At 39.7% G+C, this 22674-nt stretch overlaps 1 protein-coding gene across 1 annotated transcript in view; it reads right to left on the reverse strand.

Moving 5' to 3' along the window:
• Positions 1-22674, reverse strand: part of PTPRR (protein tyrosine phosphatase receptor type R) — a 252470-nt gene that overhangs the window by 91158 nt on the left and 138638 nt on the right. The window contains exons 4-6 of the mRNA XM_047787199.1: positions 20952-21107; positions 14131-14241; positions 1713-1975 (exon numbers count right to left, since the gene is read on the reverse strand). Coding sequence (XP_047643155.1) covers positions 1713-1975; positions 14131-14241; positions 20952-21107 — 530 coding nt within the window. The remainder of the gene's footprint in view (positions 1-1712; positions 1976-14130; positions 14242-20951; positions 21108-22674) is intronic.

Genomic DNA, 22674 nt, shown 5'->3' on the forward strand with positions numbered 1-22674 from the left:
AACTTGGAAGCATCCAAGGAAGAGAATGGTCCATGGAGACCCAAGTGGATTCATAAGGAAACCAACAAGTAGTTGTGGGGAAGAGGTAGAAGGAATAACTTGATTGGTCTCCATTTCCCATCTATTATGCAGCCAGTATTCTTTTACAGGACTTCAGAGATCACTGCAACAAATCTGTTTCTTTTCACTTATTCATTATTCTTTGACAATACTTTCAAAGAACTCTGAATAACCAACTTGGTCCTCTTAGTTCTTTTTTCTTTCTTTCTTACGGCCTCACCTGCAGCATATCAAAGTTCTGGGGCTGGGGGTCAAATCACAGCTGCAGCTGTAGGCCTGTGCCACAGACATAGCAACAATGGACCAGAGCCACATCTATGACCTATGCCACTGCTTGTGGCAGTGCTGGATCCTTAACCCATTGAGTGAGGCCAGGGATCGAACCCCCATCCTCATGGAGACAGTGTTGGGTTCTTAACCTGCTGAGCTACTATGGGAACCCCTATCTTCTGTAGTTCTTAAAGCCTCAAACTATATTTTCTGAAATGACATGTGGTAGTGTGTGTGTGTGTGTGTGTGTGTGCAGCACATGTGCACATGCATGATGGGAAATATAATAAAAATTTATATACATGATCTAAAAACCTAAGGCAACAACAAGAATAGTGATAGAAAATGGAGACATGAGAAAATAAGAGAATGAGGCTGGGAGTGTACCTTGAGAAGCTCTCAGTTCCTCCACTATTCTAAAGTACAATGCTGGATATATCAATCATATGTATATATGTTTTGTCTTTTTAGGGCCACACCTAAAGCATATGGAAGTTCCCAGGCTAGGGAATGAATCAGAGCTGCAGCTGCCGGCCACAGCCACAGCAATGCGAGATCCAAGCCATGCCTGTGACCTATACCACAGCTCACAGCCAGATCCTTAACCCACTGAGAGAGGCCAGGGATTGAACCTGTGTCCTCATGGATCCTAACTGGGTTTGTTACTGCTGAGCCACGATAGGCACTCCAACCAATCATATTTTAAATATAAACTCAAAGCTTATTTTAAGAAATACTATAGGAAAGCTTTAGTTAACATTTTGGGAAAGCAAAGAATTAGCTCCTCATTTAACTGTTTTGCATTTTCTAGGTTTTCTATGTTAGATTTGCTTTAAATGGGAATAAACAGTATAAGTACATCATAAAGGCAGGTTAAGGCAACAAAAATAATGTTGTGAAGCTTGGCATATTTGCCGTTTGCTCAAGGGAAGCAGAGGAAAAACTGTATAGAAATTAATTTGTGGTACAGACTCCTCCTACCTTACCCTAAACCATGTGGTCTTTGGAGGGAAACACTCTAAGTTTATTCCCAGCTCTTCTATCCACCAGAGTTTCGATGACAATGAAACAAGAGAGCATTATGTGAGTTCAGTGGCCTTCAAAAGGTGCTCAATAAATGACTATAGAAGCTCTCTTGTAATTGAAGAAGACCTGCCTTAGGTCTATACCAGCCTAACAAAATCAGATGTAGCTACAAGATTTTTGACAATGCAGCTACACTCTTTTAGGGCACAAGAAAGACCATTTCCTCCAGGTATCCACTTGGTGGTGAATGATTCTACCCAATAGGCCAATCGTCTCTAGTTCTATCCTTTTCAGTGGGTGAATACTCTGGGGGAAAAAAAAAAGGAACATGTAGGAGATCTAGAAAAATCTCTTACCTCTCCTGAAGTCCTATGGGCTTCATTCTGAAAGGAGAAGGGCAGACAGAGGTGGAGGCTTTGATCTCAGGGGTGTATTGGCCTTGAGGGTCCACGACCACATTTAGTATCTTCGGGGCCTGCTCAGGCTGGACCATGCTGTTGCCTATCTTCGCCTCGGACGGTACTGGCTGTAATGCAATGGGCGACAGGTGGATCTCCTGATTTTTCTCCTTATCTTGTCTCAGGGAAAGCTGAAATTTTTCTTTTAATCTGTAAAGAATCTATAGATGGAGAGAGAAAGGGCTCCTGTCACATTTTTTTCACGTTCAGCAACAAAGTATGATCTTCTCCACCCCATCCCAGGAGGCAAATCCAAGTAAGGTTTAATGATAATACAAGTAGGCATAGCTTTCTGAGGTGATTTCTCAGTTTTATGGTATATGCGGCTTGTTTTCAAAAAGATATGCTATTTATGTCCAGTTATGGAGCATAAAAATATTAAATATAGAATCTACTCAAATATAATTCAAAACAAATCTGCTAATTTTATAAAAGTGCCAGATGTCAGTATGATCACATGTAAACCTCTCCAAGTGACCAAAGTGGAAAACTTATAGAAGAAACAGCCATCAAATAGGGGCATTTATAGAAACAGAGGTTTGCATCCAATGCAACATGTAAGAATAAAGTCTTGCAATGTATTAAAGAAGAGATATGCTATTAACCACAATTTCTTAATGTTGGTAAATATCTGCACTAGCTATATATTAACTTGAGCATCTGGTGAATACCTGAAAAAAATTAAATTTGGGGCATATATCAAAGAATAATTTGGACAACCAGAATTTTCTTACTTTTTGCCCCTTTAAATTATTTTTATTTTTTTAGCCACATCTGCACCATATGGAAGTTCCTGGGCCAGGGATCAAATTGGAACTGCAACTGTGACCTGTGTCGAAGCTGAGGCAACGCTGGATCCTTAACCCACTGCGCCACAGTGGGAACTCCAACCCCTTAAAATTTTAATGCCTGTAGAAAAAAGCAAAAGTATCCTGCTCATTCTCTGAGCTCTTTCTGGAATGCCTAATTCAATTCAGAAATGGTAGGATCTTCACTTTTAAACTTTTAAAAGAATTGGATTGAATTTGCTGGGACGCTATGAAGAACCAAATTGTGAGGTGAACAAAGTTTGTCTTTTCTGTCTGTAGGCTTCCCTTTTTATAAGACCTCCCACCTTTTCTTTTGAAAATACATTAATTTTGGAGTTCCCATGATGGCTCAGTGGAAACAAATCTGACTAGTATTCATGAGGACACAGGTTCAATCCCTGGCCTCACTCAGTGGGTTAAGGATCCAGCACTGCTCTGGCTGTGGCTCCTGGCTGTAGCCAGGAGCTACAGCACTGATTCGACCCCTAGCCTGGGAACCTCCAGATGCCTCGAGTGCAGCCCTAAAAAGACAAGTAAATAAATAAATAAATAAAATATTCATTTTTATATTTTTATATGCTTTTTTTCCAGTTTTATTGAGATACAATTGACATATAACATTGCACATGTGTAAAGTGTACAGTGTAATGATTTGATATTTTTTCTCTTCTCTGGATGCTGACTGCTCTACTCCAACTCCTGCAGAAATTAATGTTCTTTTGTTTCCTCAAGTCTTTCTCAGGAAGTGATCTGATAAGTAATTTACATGAAGTGGTGACTTAACTTATTATCTGCAACTATAGCACTGATGACATCTGCATCTTTAAAAAGCCTCACGCCAAATAAACTCCTCTGTTTAAATTTTGGAATCCATTAGTTGAATGACTTATTTTAGAGGAGGCGGCTGTCCTGGCGGTTTTCTATCGCATTTACTCTACTTTTTTTTTTTTTTTTTTTTTTTTTTGCTAGGAGTCGAATCAGAGCTCTAGCTGCTGGCCTATGCCATTGCCACAGCAATGACGGATCTAAGCCATGTATGTCTGTGACCTACACCACAGCTCACGGCAACGCCAGATCCTTAACCCTCTGAGCAAGGCCAGGGACCGAACCCGAATCCTCATGATTTCTAGTCTGATTTGTTTCTGCTGCGCCACAACAGGAACTCCTATTCTCACAAGTCTTGAGGCTCTTTCCTTTTCTTTCAAATGTCCTTTAAATTCCAGTCATCTCCATATTTGAAATCTACTGAAAATATATAAAGTCTAAGCATATTTTTTCCTTGTTAAAGGATGAATACTGACAAGAATTTATTTCAGGAACTTTTTAGAAAATCATCAGTAATCTCAGAATGTATTGGTTAATAAAAGAGTTTGTTTAACGAATTATGATTATAAAAAAGGAATAAGAATGAAGTAAAAACACAACATTCTAAGATGCAGAGGTATCAGACTGAGGTTGAGAAAAAAAGAATTCAAAGAACTGATAACTCGGCAGCACAGTATAAATCTTTCAAGCAATAAAGAACAGAACTGACAATGCAGAAAATACAGTCTGGGATATACTGCAATGAGAGACTGCCTGGAATGTATGGCAAAGGATAAAGAAATGAAGGTAAAAACAAGAGAAAAGATGGGATATGGACGTCAGAGAAGAGTCATGGTAAAAGATAAACCAGAATTAAATGAGAAAGAAGCAAGTCATTCAAAAGTATTTTTCAGGGCCCACTTGCATCACGCCTGGTGTGAGGTACAGGGTATTCTGTTGTGAACACAAGAGACTGCAGCCTGTTCCTATGGAATTAGGGATATGGAATGAAGAAAGTTCCTAGTTTTTTCTTTGAAAAAATATGTCAATTTAAGGAAGAGTAAATGTGAGAAAAATAGAGTAATTTTTTTTGACTTTGAGAAGAAAATGCCTATTACAAAGGATATATGAATCCCACACCTAAATTGATGTTCATGTGAAAAAAGCCAGTGGAAAGAATTTCTCAAATACACAAGGTCTCAGAATATATATTTACCTGTTTACCCTTCCTGAAAAAACCATACTCAAACTCATGAAAAACATGTCTCAAAATGAAGGACTGGGAGTTCCTTTGCGGCACAGTGGGTTAAGGACCTGGTGCTCTCACTGCTACGGCACGGGTTTGATCCCTGGCCTGGGAACTCCTTTTTTTGGCTGCCTGAGGTGCAGCCAAAAAAAGAAAAAAAAAGAAAAAAAGAAAAAAGAAATACAGACTGAAGAACTAGAAATTGTAAAACAAAAGGGAGCACTGGAATTATTTAAAGACAGAGTGAAAACTAAATTTAATATGTTTCAGTTCCAGCATCTCCTACTCTAAGAACAAGAAAGAAGTTTGAGGAGGGCAGAGAAATAAAAAATGGTGAGAAGATATGTTAAGTGACTTTTAATTAGGGATACAGAGTTAATTGGAGTTAGAAGGGTCCCTAGAGGTCCTTCTGACATAAGCACACATTAAAGAAATTGCAGTCTCCCAAATAATATGACCAGTCCAGAGTCAGCAGTCAGCTGTGGCAGAGCCAGGCTGGAAGGTCTGATCCCTTCCCACCCCTTCCACGCTCTTTGCCAACCGTCATTCTTCAAAAGCCTCCCTCTGAAATCCAATCTGCTGTGGATGTGACTCTCAGTACTAGGTTTCAACACCAGCACATCTAAGAGCATATCTTTTGTACTCTGAAAGCTCTCTTTAAGGAAAGGGACTACACACTTATGAGCTATAGCTAGAAATGCATGATATAAATTGAACTGCCAAGAAGTTAAAGAGAATGCTTCTTGTCTTAAATGTCAGTTCACTTCCCCAGAACCTGGAAACGCTTATACTGGTGGTAATCTTTGACTATGGTAAGGTTAAAGCCAAATTTTGACTTTGAAAGCAATGCCTTCTAAATATTCCTGTGACAAATATTACTACATAAGGAGAAAAGATGTCTGAGTGACAAGTCTTCCTACGCTTACTTTTTTTTCCGCTGCGCCCATGGCATACAAAAGTTCCTGGGCCAGGGATCAAACGATTGACAGTGACTTGAGCCACAGCAGTGACAGCGTCAGATCCTTAACCTGAACCACCAGGGAACTCCATTCCTGCTCATACTATAATTACTTTCTTCTTGTTTTTTGTTTTGTTTTGTTTGGTCTTTTTGTCTTTTTAGGGCCCCACTTGCAGCATATGGAGGTTCCCAGGCTAGGGGTTGAATCGGAGCTGTAGCCACTGGCCTACACCACAGCCCCAGCAACGCCAGATCCAACCTGCATCTGTGACCTACACCATAGCTCACGGCAACGCCAGATCCTTAACCCACTGAGCAAGGCCAGGGATCGAACCCGCAACCTCATGGATACTAGTCAGATTCCTTTCTGCTGAGCCATGACGGGAACTCCTATAATTACTTTCTATAGGACAGAAAATACTACCTTTACCCTTACCCTGTGCATAAGGCCTAAGGATGCCTAAGGTTGGGAAGGTTTTTTAAACTTAACTACTTCTTTTCAATTTCTAGAACCCTCCAAAGGCACTTTGCCACCATTCTGCACCAAGAAAACCCATACTAGAACAACATCAATTAGATGACACATATATGTTAAGCTAAATATACGTACCTACTAAAACATGAGGCAATAGAATTTAAGGTGGGAGAGCTTTTTATTTTTTTATTTGTAAGCAAGGTATTTTCCTGAATGAAAAAGGAAACAAACATACCTGTACCTTCACAAAAATGTATTTGACAGAAGATCATGCATGTATGACATATTCTAAGTTCTGCACTTCTAAATATAACATGTAAATCAGAACATTCACTTGCCTGTTTACATTTGGGTTTTGGAGACGCATATTTCAAAAACAGAAAAGGGAGGGCCTAGGAAATACTGGCCTTCTCCATCGTTCCCGACCGGTGACTTTTACAATGTTTGTGTAAAACACGCTCTAGTCCAAAGTCCTTCTTTACTATTCATGAGCTTATGTTCTTGATGAAGAACCTTTGCCACATATTTTACAGTCATCTGTTTACTTCATCTCTGGTTAGAGGTCAACTTCTTAATCTCTACCTGTGTAGTATGTGTACCAACTGATTTCTACATCTTTAAACTAGGGAAAAGCAGAACTTAGAGAATATACAATGCTTCTAAGACATGGCTTACATACTCAGCAGAGAGATCTGGGCTGTGTGACACGATATGGAAGGAAGTGGAAAGGTTGCTAGGAGGCAATAGAGTAGCTGTCATGGAATTAAGGCGCTGTTTCTCACCCGGCAGGGCTCCTGCCCTTCAGGGGACATTTGGCAACTTCTGGAGACCTTTTTGGTTGTCCTATGGGGGTTTGTACAGAGGTGCTACTGGCATCTAGTGGCAGGGGCTGGGGACAATGTTATGTGTCAAATACATTTCAATTAAAAAAACCATATAGGTGAATATAGACACACTATATCTTAGAGGGCACAGACAGCCCCTCTCCTTCCTGATAGAATTATCCAGTCCAGACCTGCTGGAAAGCACAGAGAACTCTACCCAATATTCTGGGATAATCTATGTGGGAAAAGAATCTTTAAGAGAATCGATCCGTGTACCTGTATAGCTGAATCACTTCGTTGTACAGCAGGAATTATCAAAACATTGTAACTCAACTGTGCTTCAACTAAACTGTCAAAAAAAAAAAAAAAAAAAAGATCCAGTCCATAATGTCAGCAGTGCTGCCATCAAGAAACTGGTATAAGGGATCTTAAAAATCATCTGGCATAATCTCCTTATTTCACATGTAAACCCACAGTGGTTGAATGATTTGTGGAAGGTTGGAAATAAAGTCTAGGATTCGGGCTTCCTGAATTATGACTGTAATCCTTCTGCTCTACCCGTATCTTCTAAATTCCTACATTCTTCTTCCCAACCTCTTTCTCAGAGCCTCTGGAAAAATGTGTTAGACATAGGGAATTCCTGTCATGGCACAGTGGAAATGAACCCTACTAGCATCCATGAAGAAGAGGGTTTGATCCCTGGCCTTGCCCAGTGGATTAAGAATCTGGCGTTGCCGTGAGCTGTGGTTTAAGTCACAGACGTGGCTCAGATCTCACGTTGCTGTTGCTGTTGCTGTTGCTGTTGCTGTGGCTGTGGTGTAGGTTGGCAGCTGTAGCTCTGATTGGCCCCTTAGCCTGGGAACTTCCATATGCCACACCTGCAGCCCTAAAAAGCAAACACACGCGTGCACGCACACACACACACACACACATTTTGGAAATCTTTCTCTAGGCAGACTGACATCTGGAATATAGCTATGCATTTCTCTCTGTATGAATGTACTTTGTTTCCAAACTCAACCTTAAATCTTGCCATGGCAATGGCAAGTCAGTATTTTGACTTTCCCTTTAAGAGCTTGTTCTTTAAATCTTGGGATGCAATAGAGTCATTAGATCATTTGCAAAAGGAGAGAGATTGGAATATTGAATGAGAGGATCTGTAAAGTCAAGACTATATAGCAAGAGAAAAGATAACAGCCGGAAGAAAGTCAGAGAAACACAGAAATGAGAGGAAGCTAAAAAATCCTATCAAGTTATTTTGCAGCTTATAATTTCCATTTTAAAAAAATCTCATAAGTGGTACACCTTAAATTTATGCAATGTTACTTGTCAAATATAACTCAATAAAAACCACATAGGTAACACACAAAATATGTTCAAATCTCAAAATGATGCCACCAACTAACAATCCATAGCATTTGCCCTTTAAAGTAGTTTAACAGTTACTTCCCAAATAGTTTATTCATTCATTTCTTTTAGTTGAATGAACATGAACCAGTTCCTACTACATTCCAGAAACAACACTGTGGACACAAAGATAGCACAAAATCCTCGTTTCTGCTTCTGGGAATTCAGAGGCTTCCAGAAGAGACAGATGTGTAAAAATGATGTCCAGTACTAGATATTAAGTGCAAAAACAGAGACGTGTCAACAGCAGGTGTGGTGTGGCACACATTTATCACCTCTGCCTGGGTGGGACATCGCTCACTAACACAGCAGTCTCATCAATTACTGGACCCCTCTGTGGCCAGAAGTAGATGCTCACCAGGTCGAGGGACAGGACTGGAAGAAATCACAGGGTGACTCCTTTATACATGAAATCACAGTAAAGAACCTAGACTTTTAATCCAGATAGACTTGGGTTTGAATTCCAACCCCTCTTCTCAGACACCCACTGCTTGTTCTTGGTCCAGTCACTCCTCTTCTCTGAATCTTCTCTGAATCATTCGTAAAATTAGGAAACTAAAATATGCGAAGTGTTTGTATACAGAACCTATAGTTAATAAAACTGTATTGTCTAGTTTAAACTTTGCTAAAAGGATAGATGTTAAGCGTTCCTATCGCAACGCAATGTAATAATTATAAATGAAGAGGGAAGGAGGAAACTTTTGGAGGTGATGGATATATTTATGATGTAAATTGTCGTGATGGTTTCATGGGGGTATGCTTATCTTAAAACGCAAGTTGTCTGCTTTAAATATGTACAGCTTTTTGTGTGTCAGTAAAGTGGTTTTAAAAGTACACTCAGTGTGTAGTACCAGGCAGTAAATTTAGTACCAGCAAACACGCAATAAATGGAAGAAACTATTACTGTTATTATTTTTCCTATTATTGAGAGGGTTGCGTTTTGAGCTAAAGGGTTTTTACTAACACAGAAAAACACTGAAAAATAGTTTGAGGCCCATGCCTCCTTTGGAAAATGGTTCTGCAACCTGAGCACTCCAGCTAGGAATCTAGTCCCGTCTTCCTCACAAAAACCTCTAAGAATTATATATAACATATGAGAAAAGAGTGGCTATCTATGTTTGCCTTTGGCATGTATTTTCTTTGTGATGCTTAGGCAGTAGTAGGTAGTCTGATAGAGAATTTCCTGCCTCAGCTATCAAGACCATGAAACTCTTGAGATGACATATGGATGGCTCTTCTACCGGTCTAACGAGCCAGAGCTTTTATTGACCCAAACAGCTATTTTCTAAAATTGCTTTCCAGGAGCCATTTGGTTTGTAGACAGCTCTACCTACATTCCACAAATACCGCTGCATTTGTTAATAAACCGCTAAGTGTGCTGAGGGTCTAAGGTAGATGATAAACGGTGTTCTTTCTATTATTTATTCAAGTTTAAGAACTAATTCTTCTTTGGAATATATTCCTCCACCTAAAACAGACTGAATGGATTGGAAGCTGCCCACACATTTTTTCTTGGAAAATTGTATTTGCCTATTTGTTGCGCCACCCACTCTGCATTCACATTTGAGAGGTGCTAAATAAGTCACACATTTGAAAATGTCATGCATGTCTAATTTTATGCCTGGCAACATACATTTTTTTTTAAATTTTAAGGAAAGTAAACAATATGCCACATTTCAAAAATGTTGCCAAGCCTTATGTTATTGTTGCAGAGCATGTAATCCTCCATGACAGCAGTTTACCTATGTAATTTCACAATAAAACCACATGCTTCTCATTTCTATGATATGCAGGAAGGCCTGGACACAAGTAATGGCATTTGATCTTTCGTAAATATAATTAATGCCAGGGGGAAATATCTGAGTTATATCTTTTCCTTGCCAAGGAATCAAAAAATTATGGGAAACAGAAACCAGAATATATTTGTTTAAAAATCGCAAAAGTCATAGTATAACTCTTACTGAGAGATGCAAGTTAAAAACTTACTTTCAATCAAGATCATTATCAAAAGCATTTGAACGTGTACAAAGATAAGCTTATTTTAGAGCATCACATTTGACTAGTCCCTAAATGTGAACCTTTGACTTGTCAGTCGTTAAGTTGTATCAGATAAACTTAACTTCATCTTAATTCTATCAGGTAGTATTTATTTTTCTATAAATACAAATTCTTTTCTATATACTGCTGGTTGCCCTGTTCCTTTTTAAAGTATCTGTTTCACATTAAAAGTAAAGATTGTGCTTGAAATATAACATGCTGCTTTTTTTTTTTTTTTTTTTTGGTCTTTTTAGGGCCACATCCACAGCATATGGAGGGTTCCCAGGCTAGGGGTCAAATTGGAGCCATAGCTGCCAGCCTACACCTAGGCCACAGCAACGCCAGATCCAAGTCATGTCTGCGATCTACACCACAGCTCACAGCAACGCTGGATCCTTAACCCACTCGGTGAGGCCAGAGATCGAACCTGTGACCTCATGGATGCTATTCAGATTCATTTCTGCTGAGCTACAATGGGAACTCCTGCTACTTTCTTTGATTTATTTAAGAATTGTTGGAATACAAAACAGAAGTGTTTCTTCTCTCTCACTTCTCTCATCTCCAAGGCATTCCTCTCCCAGGAAACAGAAGCACCACTATCCAGGTGGTCAGTCAAACAACCTAGACTCACTCATCCTTCATTTTTTTCCTTTCTTCTTCCCAAAGAATCAGTACACAACAGTTTCACCTGCAAATAAATCCCAACCCTTCACTTCTCTCCATCTCTATCACTTCCCCTGCTCTGGGCCACCATCCTATTTCTCAGCAGGCTAATATAAGGGCTGCCAGAAGGGTCCTCCTGCTCTCACACCTCACCCCAGGCTCTGCCCCCAAGCACTCTCCACCAGCAGAGACTGCGATCCTTTAAAGACATGAATCAGATCACATCAAAGCTCTGCCCCAAATGCTCAGCTTCTGCCCGTCTCCTGGAAGTCAGGGAGGCTAAGCTTATTCTTGCCTCAGCTGTCCCAAGCCACATCCTCTGCCAGGGAGGCTCTTTCCCTACATCCTCATATGTCTTGGATGTCTCCACTTGCTCTACTCCACCCACTATGACCTCTTCCTGGCACTTTTACAATTTAATTTTAAGATTAATTTTGGCTATGACTGTAGCATGTGGACATTCCCAGGCTAGGGATCAGCCCACACCGCAGCAGTGACCCGAGCCACAGCAGTGACAACAAAAGATCTTTAACTGCTAGGCCAGCAGGGAACTCCCTACACTTTATTGTTTAAGAGCAGTTTTAGGTTACAGAAAAACTGAGCAGAGTGCCCAGAGTTCTCCTATGCCCCCCCTCCCCTACCTCCCTCAACAATGTCTCCTATTATTAACCTCTTGCATTAGTGTGGCATATTGTCACCAGTGAGCCAAGAGTGATATGTTACCACTGACTGAGGTCTAGACTCTAGGGCTCACTCTTAGTGTTGTCCATTCTGTGGGTTTGGACAAATCCACAATGTCGTGTATTCACATTGTAGTATCATACAGAATAGTTTTCCTGCCCTAAACGTCCAACTAGTCATCCCTCCCACAACCACTGACCTTTCCACTGTCTCTATAGTTTTGCCTTTTCTAGAATGTCATATACTTGGAACCATAGAGTATGGTCACTGTTTAAGAAAAATATTAATTTAATTATCATTTATGTCCCTCTCTGGAGGACAGGCCTCATGAGCACCGGGACCTTATCAGTCTTGTTCCTTCCTTTGCCTACAGCACCAACAACAGGCTCACCCTGAATCCTCTGCAGGAACTTGGGGACTGAATGAATGGATGAATGTGCCTACCCACCCCCATAAGGGAACCATCACCTAGGCGCTTTTGAAACATTCCTTTCTTGGTTTGTTCTAGTAACTTTGGAGCAGACTTATTTAGAGTTCTGAGCTTTACACTGATGCTTCGAAGATATTGGGAAAGGAAGAGTTAGTTTCCTGGCCCCAGGTAGTCAAGGGTGTGGCGAATACAGGTCCTATTGCTCCTGGAGATCAAAAAGTCAGGTGGGGATTTATCTGGTCATGTCGGAGACACAGGCACGCCCTGAGTTAGAGATGCTGACCCTGGAGCACATGTTACATGTTAACAGCCAGCTCTGCTCTGCCTTCCTCAGTCCTCGTGTACTCACCAGCTGCTTGTGAATCTGCTTCCGCACTTTCCTCCTTTCCTTCTTGCCTTTGCTCTTCTGAATCTTATCCATTTACTCCCTGAACAATCTCCATGTTCACCACTCTCTATCCCTTTCTATTCTCTCCTTCCTTCCCATGTTCCAAGCAGAAAAAACACCCTAATTCTGACATAAGAGCGAGAAGACAACACTTGAGATTTTCTCTATTAAAGAAAATAAGAACCACATATTTTAAAATGCAATTACCCAAATTAAGGAAAGGCACTCTCTAATACACTAAAAAATGCCCAGAGGTCTCTGCCAAAATTGCCATAAAACCTTCAGTTTTCTCTCATTGAAATTCTTTTCCTTTAGTCTCTACCATTTAAGACGTTAAAAATCTATTTTTTTTTTTACTCAATTCTTAAATTCTTCTTTTGTTGAACATGTCACGATTTTTAAAAACCTTCTTTTTTAATGCCTTGCCCATAGGAGATGTCTCTGAATTCATGACAGTGGAAACTCTAGGGTGGATGGGAGCTTGCTACTTTCTGTATTTTTAGATTCTAGGAAAGATGCCCATCTTCACCCTAGTCAAGGCCTTAACTGGTTTATATTCTTCAAGTTTAGACCCACTCAGCCTCTATCTCTCCAAACTGAGCCCTAATCTTTCTAACATAAACCCCTTCCCAGGACAATGAGCACAAATAAACAAAATCTCTTAAGGCACTTAGCAACACTGTTGATTGCAGGAAGAATAATTAGTAGGATGTCTTTCGGGGGGGGGGGGCGTTTAAAAACTAAAGAAGGAAGGTTTTTAAAATGTGAAAAATTAAAAAGAACATAGCACGCAGGAAGAAAAATATTAAAATCCATTTGTAAACTTCAGAGATTTGAAGTTACATCATAGAATTTTCAAAAGAATAGGAAAACCTTGTCATTCTATTTGAAAGGTAACTATAAACTCACTCAATACCGAAAAGCGCTGCCTAGTTTAGTGTGTGTAGATTTATTTGGGGTTCTTTTTTTTTTTAACTTGAAGTATGCTTTAAGGGATTCCCGTCTATAATCTGTAATTTGCAGAGCTATTTACAGTGTATACTTTTATGTTATTCATTTACCTAAAAATTTAGTTGGTTATGGACTGTTTAGCCTTTTAGCCTATAATCATCTTTTCATGCCTGGAATTTCACAGAATGCTTTCCAGGCTCTTTAAAAACAAGGTAATCTTATTTTTACTCTTTAAGGAGTAAGCTTGCCCCTAAGACATATTTCATTTAAAAATTTTCCCAAGTTGCATAAAGATGATATAAAAGAAGAAATAGAGTCTGAAGTGTGCCCATGAGATTTTAACGACTTTGAGGGCTTCAGTGACCTCAGTAAATCACTTTCTAAAGCTTCATTCTCAGGGTTGATCAAGTTACTAAAAGCCTCGGTGCAATTACAGTCTTATTTTGCAGGTCAGAATCTGTAATTCCTGTAGGTTTTCCTTTAGCTATCACCCTGCTGTCAGATAGGAAATATTCCCAACCTAACAGGATCAGAGTCTTGCTCTGCTCCCAGTCTTTTCAACATTCTTCTGAATGGCAATGTATCCAATAATATTAAGCAGCGGGCTCAGTAAAGGATAAAATAGATAAAGAAGCAAACTTACCATCAAACACGTTACTATAATAACAAAGATGCTGAGAAAAATGACAACAGCATAAAATCCTTCTTTGCTCCAGATTTTGTCCGCTTCATGCTGTCCTTGTAAAACATTTTTCTTTAAAAGCAAAACAGAAAGTCCAACGTTAAAATGAGAGCTTGAGGAGACTGGCTTTCTTATCAGACACTAGACATATTTTTAGCTGGATTCCATTCAGTGTAGTAAAACACACCTACATCCCCTGCTGCCAGAGCTGCTTCTCAAACTGATCTAAGACATCAGACTGCCTTCCTTATACATTAAGACATTATTTTATCTCCTGTACAGGAGCAAAACATGCCCGACGTGGCTTATTAGGTCCTCCGCTTTGTAAATGTCCCTCAAAGTCTCTTGGAAACTACCTGATTCATAGGTGATAGAGTTCTATTCTTTTCTGTGTTGAGGGAAATTGTTTTTAAGCTTTCCTTACTCTGTTTTCAGTCTCCTCCCACAACACCAACACCCTGATTTATGTGCTGTAATACTGCTCTTAACTTTGAAACAAAAGTGAAACAGGTGCAAACGAAATCTCATGATGCATTAATAAACAGAGCAAGAGTGTGGGGGTCACTGTCTCCCTCCCGCCTTTTTGCTTTCATGAAGTCTTTTTTTCATGCAGTCTTTTTCTTTGACAACAAACTTATGGTTATCAAAGGGGCCTGGTAGCAGGGAGGGATGGATTGGGGGTTTGGGACTGGCATATGCATGCTATTGTATATATGGAATAGACGGTCAGCAGGGGGCCCAATATTCTGTGAGAATCTATATGGGAAAAGAATCTGAAAGAAAATGGATGTGTGTATATGTATAACTGGGAACTCCACCCAATATTCTGTGCGAATCTATATGGAAAAAGAATCTGAAAGGAAATGGATGTGTGTATATGTAATATATGTATAACTGAATCACCTGCTGTACAGCAGAAATTATCACAACATTGCAAATCAACTATACTTCAATAAAACTTTAAAAAACGAAAAAAGAATGGGGAAAAGTAGTCTATTTCGTCAAAATACATTAATGTGCCACTTCACCCAGGTGAATTGTTTGGGTTTATACTTTATTTAAAGCAACAGGAACATCAAAAATTCTAGAATTATTTGGTAATAAAAGGTAAAATAAATTATTTTAATTTGTTTATTTACTTTGACTATTTGAGGGGTAGAAGGGTAGAGAAAAAGCATGATTAAAATGTGAATGAGTTTTAGTTTTCTTTCACCTATTCTTTTTAAAAAAGCACATCTACTAAAATCATGTCTCATGACACAATTAAGTTTAGTAATTCAGTGAGATTTATAGTTAAAGAAACCTTAGTTTGAAACCAAATGGTCCACAATTAGGAAAAACATAAAAAGGCTAAATCAAGTCAAATGCTTCCACTCATCTAGAATTATATTTTGTTGAAGTCTGCTTTTCTTCCCTTTAGTGAGAATACTTTCTGTCCTTGGATATTGTTTTCAATAATTAAGAAAGCCTTGAGCAACAAGGTAGACAATGATGAAAAGCCACATGGAGAGTGGCTCTGGAGAATGAGAGGTCATCTGGGGCTGAAATGCAAGTGAATTTCCAGTTCACTGTAACCACTGGGATGACTTCAGCTCATACTATGTGGAAAATAAGAACCACCCAGCTGATCCTAGTCAACCTACAGAATTGCCACTGTCTCAAAACAAAAGCCTTCAACAAAACCTGTTCTTGTACATTTCTGAACTTGGAAATCATTAATTAACTTTCCACACTTTTTAAAAAATAAAATACATTCAATATTTGTAAGTTAAACAAATTCTGCCTTGAAAAATATAAAAACTTTTATCCTGAAATTCAAGTGAGTCTTAGTGGGGAGTTGAACAGAGAGGATCTTCTGAGTTCAACTGTGGTTACAGTAACTATTTGAGGGAGGCTTTCACTGCTTGAAATAGCTGTCTCCACTTCCTTTGCTTGTAAAATAAAGATATGCTCACTGTAATATCTTGCCTTCTTTAAGAAATAGATAAATTTATAGATGCAAGAAACGATGCATGTTATGTTTTTAAAATATGTAAATGGTAAGTTGACAGAGAATCTGAAAATACTTGCTTGATGAAATGATTAGAAACCAGTATGTCCTGCTGAAAAAGAAATCTTGGGTTCAAGTGACAACTTGTCTTTTACCCATTGACCTTAGCCAGATCATATTTTATTCCAATGTCTGTAAATACAGCTGGAAAGTAACAGAAAAGAAAACTCTTGCAGGAATCAAGTATAAATATGGAAATGAGGTTATTTTGCAGGCAACTAAATAGCATCTACTCCCTGCTATAAAAGCAAACCACTTAAGCCTTCAAGTAGGCAGAATAAACTTGTCAAATTTAAGTATGAGGCTCTGAGCTTTAGTTCGTGTAAAATTTGGATAAAAAGGAGTGGTTAGGTGGGTGGAAAGAGATTTTGTGTTCTTAACCTGATTTGGTTCATTTCTCTTTTTTTCTTTTTTCCTGTTATAATTCTACACCTCCTGGAATATCAACATGTTCCTTTCTGCTTAAGACAAATCTATTTTGTTTTCTCTTATAACCAAAGAAGTAATGATGGAAGAATTAACCTCCCACCCCATCCCCCACCCCCAGTTAGAAAGACACATGTTTTGAACTCTAGAACTTAGTCACTGCACTTTCTTGGTAAACAGATTTCCTTCTGAGTCATGCAAGTCCTGCTGAGCACTACTATATTTGTACAGAGATCTAAAAGCCTTGATAAGGGCAGGGTAATAAATGGAAAAGTTTGTAGTTAAGATCCCACGAGTCATAAGATTATAATTCATAAGAATCTCAAATCTAACCTTTGTATGAAGGTAAGGTGATGCCATTTACCTTTTTAAGAGGGACTGAGAGTTCAATCATTCAGCAGCTCCATGGCCGGGGCAAACCAATGTCAAATATGTCATTTTTTTTTTTTTTTTTTTTTTTTGCTTTTTAAGGCCACACCCTCAGCATATGGAAGTTCCCAGGCTAGGGGTGGAATCAGAGCTACAGCTGCCGGCCTACACCACGGCCACAGCAATGCGGGATCAAGCCGTGTCTGTGACCTACACCACAGCTCAAGGCAATGTCAGATCCCCGACCCACTGAGCGAAGCCAGGGATCAAACCCATACCCTCATGGATACTGGTCAGATTTGTTTCTGCTGGGCCACGACAGGAACTCCCCAGATGTGTCATCTTGACATCTTATTTCATAACCACATCACTTTCTTTTTTTCCTTTTTAGGGCTGCACTTGTAGCATATGGAGTTTCCCAGGTTAGGAGTCGAATCAGAGCTACAGCTGCTGGCCTACACCACAGCCACAGCAACATCAGATCTGAGCTGCGTCTATGACCTATGCCATGGCTCACGGCAACACCCGATCCTTAACCCACTGAGCCAGGCCAGGGATCGAACCCACAACCTCATAGTTCCTAGTCAGATTTGTTTCTGCTGCACCACGACCGGAACACCCTCACTTTCCCTTTAACTTTGCTTCAGTGAAAGAAGCTGCTGGGATTTGTTTTGGTTTATTATTTCAAAACTGGGCAGTTTGCTGTATCAATGGTTTCTCTATATCTTGTTTAATAATTTGATGCACTTACAGCATTCTTGTTTAATTTTTTTTTTTTTAGCCAATTCTGACCCCAAATGCTGGGAGACCATCCCAAATGGTGGAGAGAGAATACAGAGACTTTAAGAGCTCTATCTCTTTAGAGAGATGATGCACACAGGATAGGAATAAAGCAGAAATATTACAAGTTAGCTGGTCAATTAATTGCCTTAGGCAGATGAATGGGCTGTATCCTACAACAATATGGTTTTGTTAGATAAAGGCCAAGCTTCCACTGTATTATGCACAAGGTGAACAACTTGGTCTGAGTGATTGGACCCACGTTAACAACGGTCGTATTCCTCCTCCACACTGTATGGCCAGGACCGGGTCATTCTTTACCCTGTTGGCTAATGTTTAAAAGAACAATCAGCAGACTCATGCAATGTTCCTTCTATCTAATTAAAATACTTCCCAGCCTTCTGTAATGTAATAGTCCCTAGAGTCTGTATTTCCCAGATTTTTAGACTCCTTCAATTTTATAAGAACATATCACATGTGGATCATTAAGCATAGTTCATTATTCAAATGCAGTACAGACCTGTGGTCCTTCAAGGGCTAATATTCTGTGGCCAGCATTCAGGTTAAGCTCCTTGCCTTCACTAGGCTGAAGTGTATTGGCAGACCCCCAAATATTTGATTTTAACTCATGTTTTGGCATGGCGATCTTCTCTTGATTCACAGATGTGAAAGGCTCACTAAGCTGCCCTGTTCCTAAAGCCTTCGGAAAGGCATTTAAACTCAGAATAAAGCATCAGGAAGGAATGCTTATGTATTCCCTGTAAGCTTATGGGAGGCAGAATAAATTAATCCAATGGTCTTTTTAAATGATAGGAACTGTCTAGGGCATGACGTGTGCAAGTCAGGCTGTGACGAGCCTGGACCATGGGAAGGGAGTTTGGTTTACTGAACCAAACGTAGGGCTGCAGAAGCGTTTGGGGGTTTAAGTTCTCGTTGACCCTGGCCTCTCTGAAGCATGAGACGGCCTTTTCTTTCTCAAAACTCCCATGGCACAGTGTGGTTATGTTGCCATAGCCCTGTATTCTCCTTATCTGCTTGCATCTTGTAGCCCTGTTGAAAGCAAACATCATATTATATTTATTAGTTTGTGTGTTTGCTTATTCATTTATTTTCCTGACTCTGGATACCACCTAGCATAGTGCTTGGCTCTTTGGCCCTTTGTATGCCAGGCCCTGAATGAAAGCACTGAGGACATAGATACAGTGAAATGGCATTTGCTCCCCAGGATCTACTCTGAAGAGAAGGGCTTGAAGACCAACAGGGAATAAGGGGTTTTTGTACCAAATTCAATGAGAACACAAAGCAGCACCCACGTCTGAGGAAGCATGAGGCACGGCCTCGCTATACAGCAGACTTCTCTTGAAACGTGAAAGGTGTGTAGATGGATCAACACACACACACAAGCATGGAGGGAAGAGACATTGTAGGGTATCCTGGTGCCTTGTAAGCTTGGACTTGCTGAAGCATAAAGCCAGGAGGGTGTTGTTCAACAATGATAAAGCTCAGCCCCCAAGGAAGCATATTCCATATCAAGAAATCCAGACTTGATGCTATAGCATTTAGGAAGCCAAAGAGGAGTCATGACATTAGGAGGGCATGCTGGCTTTGCTTTTAGAAAGATTACTCTGGCGGGGAGAAAGAAAACACCGTGAGTGTGTGTGTATGTGTTGGCACGGGCAGAGAAGGCGGGGAGGAGGGCTGCAACACTCCAGGCAGGAAGACCAGTTGGAGGTTGTTGTTACAGTCATGGCTCAATGATGAAATACATTTTCATTTCTGCAGTCAAATTATATTTGTTCGGTGCCTACTCTTTGTGACAATTTCCATGTGTTTTTAAAAATTATGTATTTCATTCATATTTCAAGGACTATTTATAAGGACTATATACCATTTTTTCCTTCTCTTTTCCTTCTTTCTTTCCTTCCTCCCTCCCTCTTTCCTTCCTTTCTTTTCTAAAAATTGTATTCATTTAGGATATGAAGAAACTGAGACTCTGAGAGACTGAGACTACATAAAGACAGACTTAAACTCACAAGAGATTAAATCATCCAAGTTCACACACATTGTAAGTGCGGGCTTTGAGATTCACACTCAATCTTGTACCAAAGCTTCTTACACTAGACCTGTGACATCTACTGAAATATGCTTTACTGCAAAGGGAGACAGACTAGGAATAAGATGTCTAGATTTTTTTTTTTTGTCTTTTTCTAGGGCTGCACCTGAGGCATGTGGAGGTTCTACGTCTACGACCTACACCACAGCTCACGACAATGCCGGATCCTTAACCCACTGAGTGAGATCAGGGATCAAACCCGCAACCTCATGGTTCCTAGTGGGATTCGTTAACCACTGAGCCACGACGGGAACTCTGGATGCCTAGATTTTAAATGTTGCTTTGCATCACTTGCCTTGTCACTTGGATGAAATCACTTAATTTCTATGGGTCTTACTTTCTGTATTTTTAAAATGTTCACATGTGTTCCCTCAAGGTCTAATTCTATGATTCTGTGAATTTAATCACATATGTCTGGTTGGTGATCATTCTAGCAAGTTTCTGTCAGAGTGGGATGGAGGAGAGGTAGAAAAGAGACTGAATTCATTCAGGAATGAGAATGGTGGAGGTGGTAGGAGAAATCTGCAAAGAGCCAAATTTAGAAAACACTGTGAAGAAAATAGCCATAGTTCTTAACATTGGCTTCCTCAGCAAAAGAAAAATCATATTTCAAATTAATCCCAAGGCAGTGGAAAAAGATGACTTTCTGGTGACCATTTTGACAATGAAGACAACGAGGAGTAAACTCGTGGGGGAAGAAAGACTTGAGGGTGTTTGGGGGACTTTGTGATTTCAAATAATTAATTCACAAATGTAAATAAGTAGTTTTTCTTCTAGAAAATGCATTGGAAAAGTCAAAACAAATTACGGGGCCATTAGAATTTGGAGAATAAAGTGTCACACAGTGAAACTTTGATGTGAAAATGAACTTCCTTAAGGAACAAACATATACAGCATGAAATCAGAGAATTCTGACCTTAGGGAGATTTTTATATTATCAAATAACATATAACAAACAGGTTTCATCTCAAAGCCTCCTAGAACTGGGTCATGTCATGCTAACTGTGCAAAATTTTAAATGAGATATTCCATGCAACAACCTACCTCAGGGGAGACGTCTGTAATTCCAAACTGGGATAAACTTTGATGCAAAACATTGATATTCAGTGACCGAAGCACCTCCTCAGACGGCAGGGCATCAGAGATCCCTGCTTTTCGATTTACAGGAGACACAAATAGTTCAACACTGTTCTTCTTTTCCTAGTAAAAGCAGATTATTTGCATATATTAACAGATATTTTAAACAACTTTGGGAAGAATTTTTACCTTTCCTCTAGAAACATTAAAGAAAATCAGGACTTTAGAATCCCAAAAGGCCTCGGGAAATCCCTTTGACAAGTTACTCTCTGGTGCACTTAAGATTAGCAGCCCAAAGCCCGAAATCTTCAAATGGCCTTCTTTCAATCAGCTGACCCCTCGAAATGTGTCTTTTATATTTCACTGGATGCTGGTTTATTTTCCATTCCAAATTGTAAATCTTGAAATACATTGTTCAGATGTTCCCTGAGTAATTGTGTTTAAAGGAGAGCTTAAAATCGAATGAATTAACAGTGAATTATAACGGTATACTTATTAGACATCACCCCCACATATTTTCTTTTTTCTTTTTCTTTTTTTTGGTCTTTTCGCCATTTCTTGGGCCGCTCCGTTGGCATACGGAGGTTCCCAGGCTAGGGGTTGAATCGGAGCTGTAGCCACCGGCCTACGCCAGAGCCACAGCAACGCGGGATCTGAGCCGAGCTGCATCTGCAACCTACACCGCAGCTCATGGCAACGCCGGATCCTTAACCTACTGAGCAAGGCCGGGGATTGAACCTGCAACCTCATGGTTCTTAGTCAGATTTGTTAACCACTGAGCCACGACGGGAACTCCCCATATATTTTTCTTATAAGTTACATTAATGTGTAGGCTGGACTAAGGACAGTGAGGATATCTTTGAAATTCCTATTTTTTTTCACTATTATTGATCACAATTTATTTTAAAGTCAGAAAAAGCCAGCAACCATCAGGCTAGACAAATAAGACTTGGTTGTACCCATGTTTCCACTGGATGGGGACAGCAGCACTGATGTTGTTCTTCACCTTAAATATGTCACACTGTTAAAATCTATTCTCTGGTGGAAATGCACATACTGTGCAATGATAATATATTGCTTTCCTGTTAGTGTTACCTCATTAGCTGAAAAGAGGCAGAGGATTTCTTACCATAAATGGCTGATGTGCCACATACCCATAAAAAGGCAAACACTACTCTAAAATGATCCTGCCACTGATAAGACTCTTTCTTACCGCTTATTCTAATCACATATGAAAGGAAATTGTTGAGAGTTCCCATCATGATGAATCCAACTAGTATCCATGAGGAGGCAGGTTCCATCCTTGGCTTCGCTCAGTGGGTTAAGGATCCAGCATTGCCCTGAGCTGTGTGACTTGGGTCCCATGTTGCTGTGGCTGTCGTGTAGGCCAGCATCTGCAGCTCCAATGTGACCCCTGGCCTGGCAACTTCCATATGCCACAGGTGTGGCTCTAAAAAGACAACAAAATAAATAAAGTAAAATAGAATAAAATAAAATAAAAGGGAATTGTTGTAAATCTTTTCTGTTTGATACAAGGAGTTCTCTCTTGCCAGAATTTTTTTTTTTAAATGCGATTTATCAGATGTTCAGTTAGGTATAAACAGAGCATCAACGTACTCCTGAGCATCTAGTACTCCTCACAGACAATACTAAATAGTACACACTACTGCTGTGAAACATGTTTATAATA

Source organism: Phacochoerus africanus, chromosome 7 (genome assembly GCF_016906955.1).
Source record: "Phacochoerus africanus isolate WHEZ1 chromosome 7, ROS_Pafr_v1, whole genome shotgun sequence".
Lineage (NCBI taxonomy): Eukaryota > Metazoa > Chordata > Mammalia > Artiodactyla > Suidae > Phacochoerus > Phacochoerus africanus.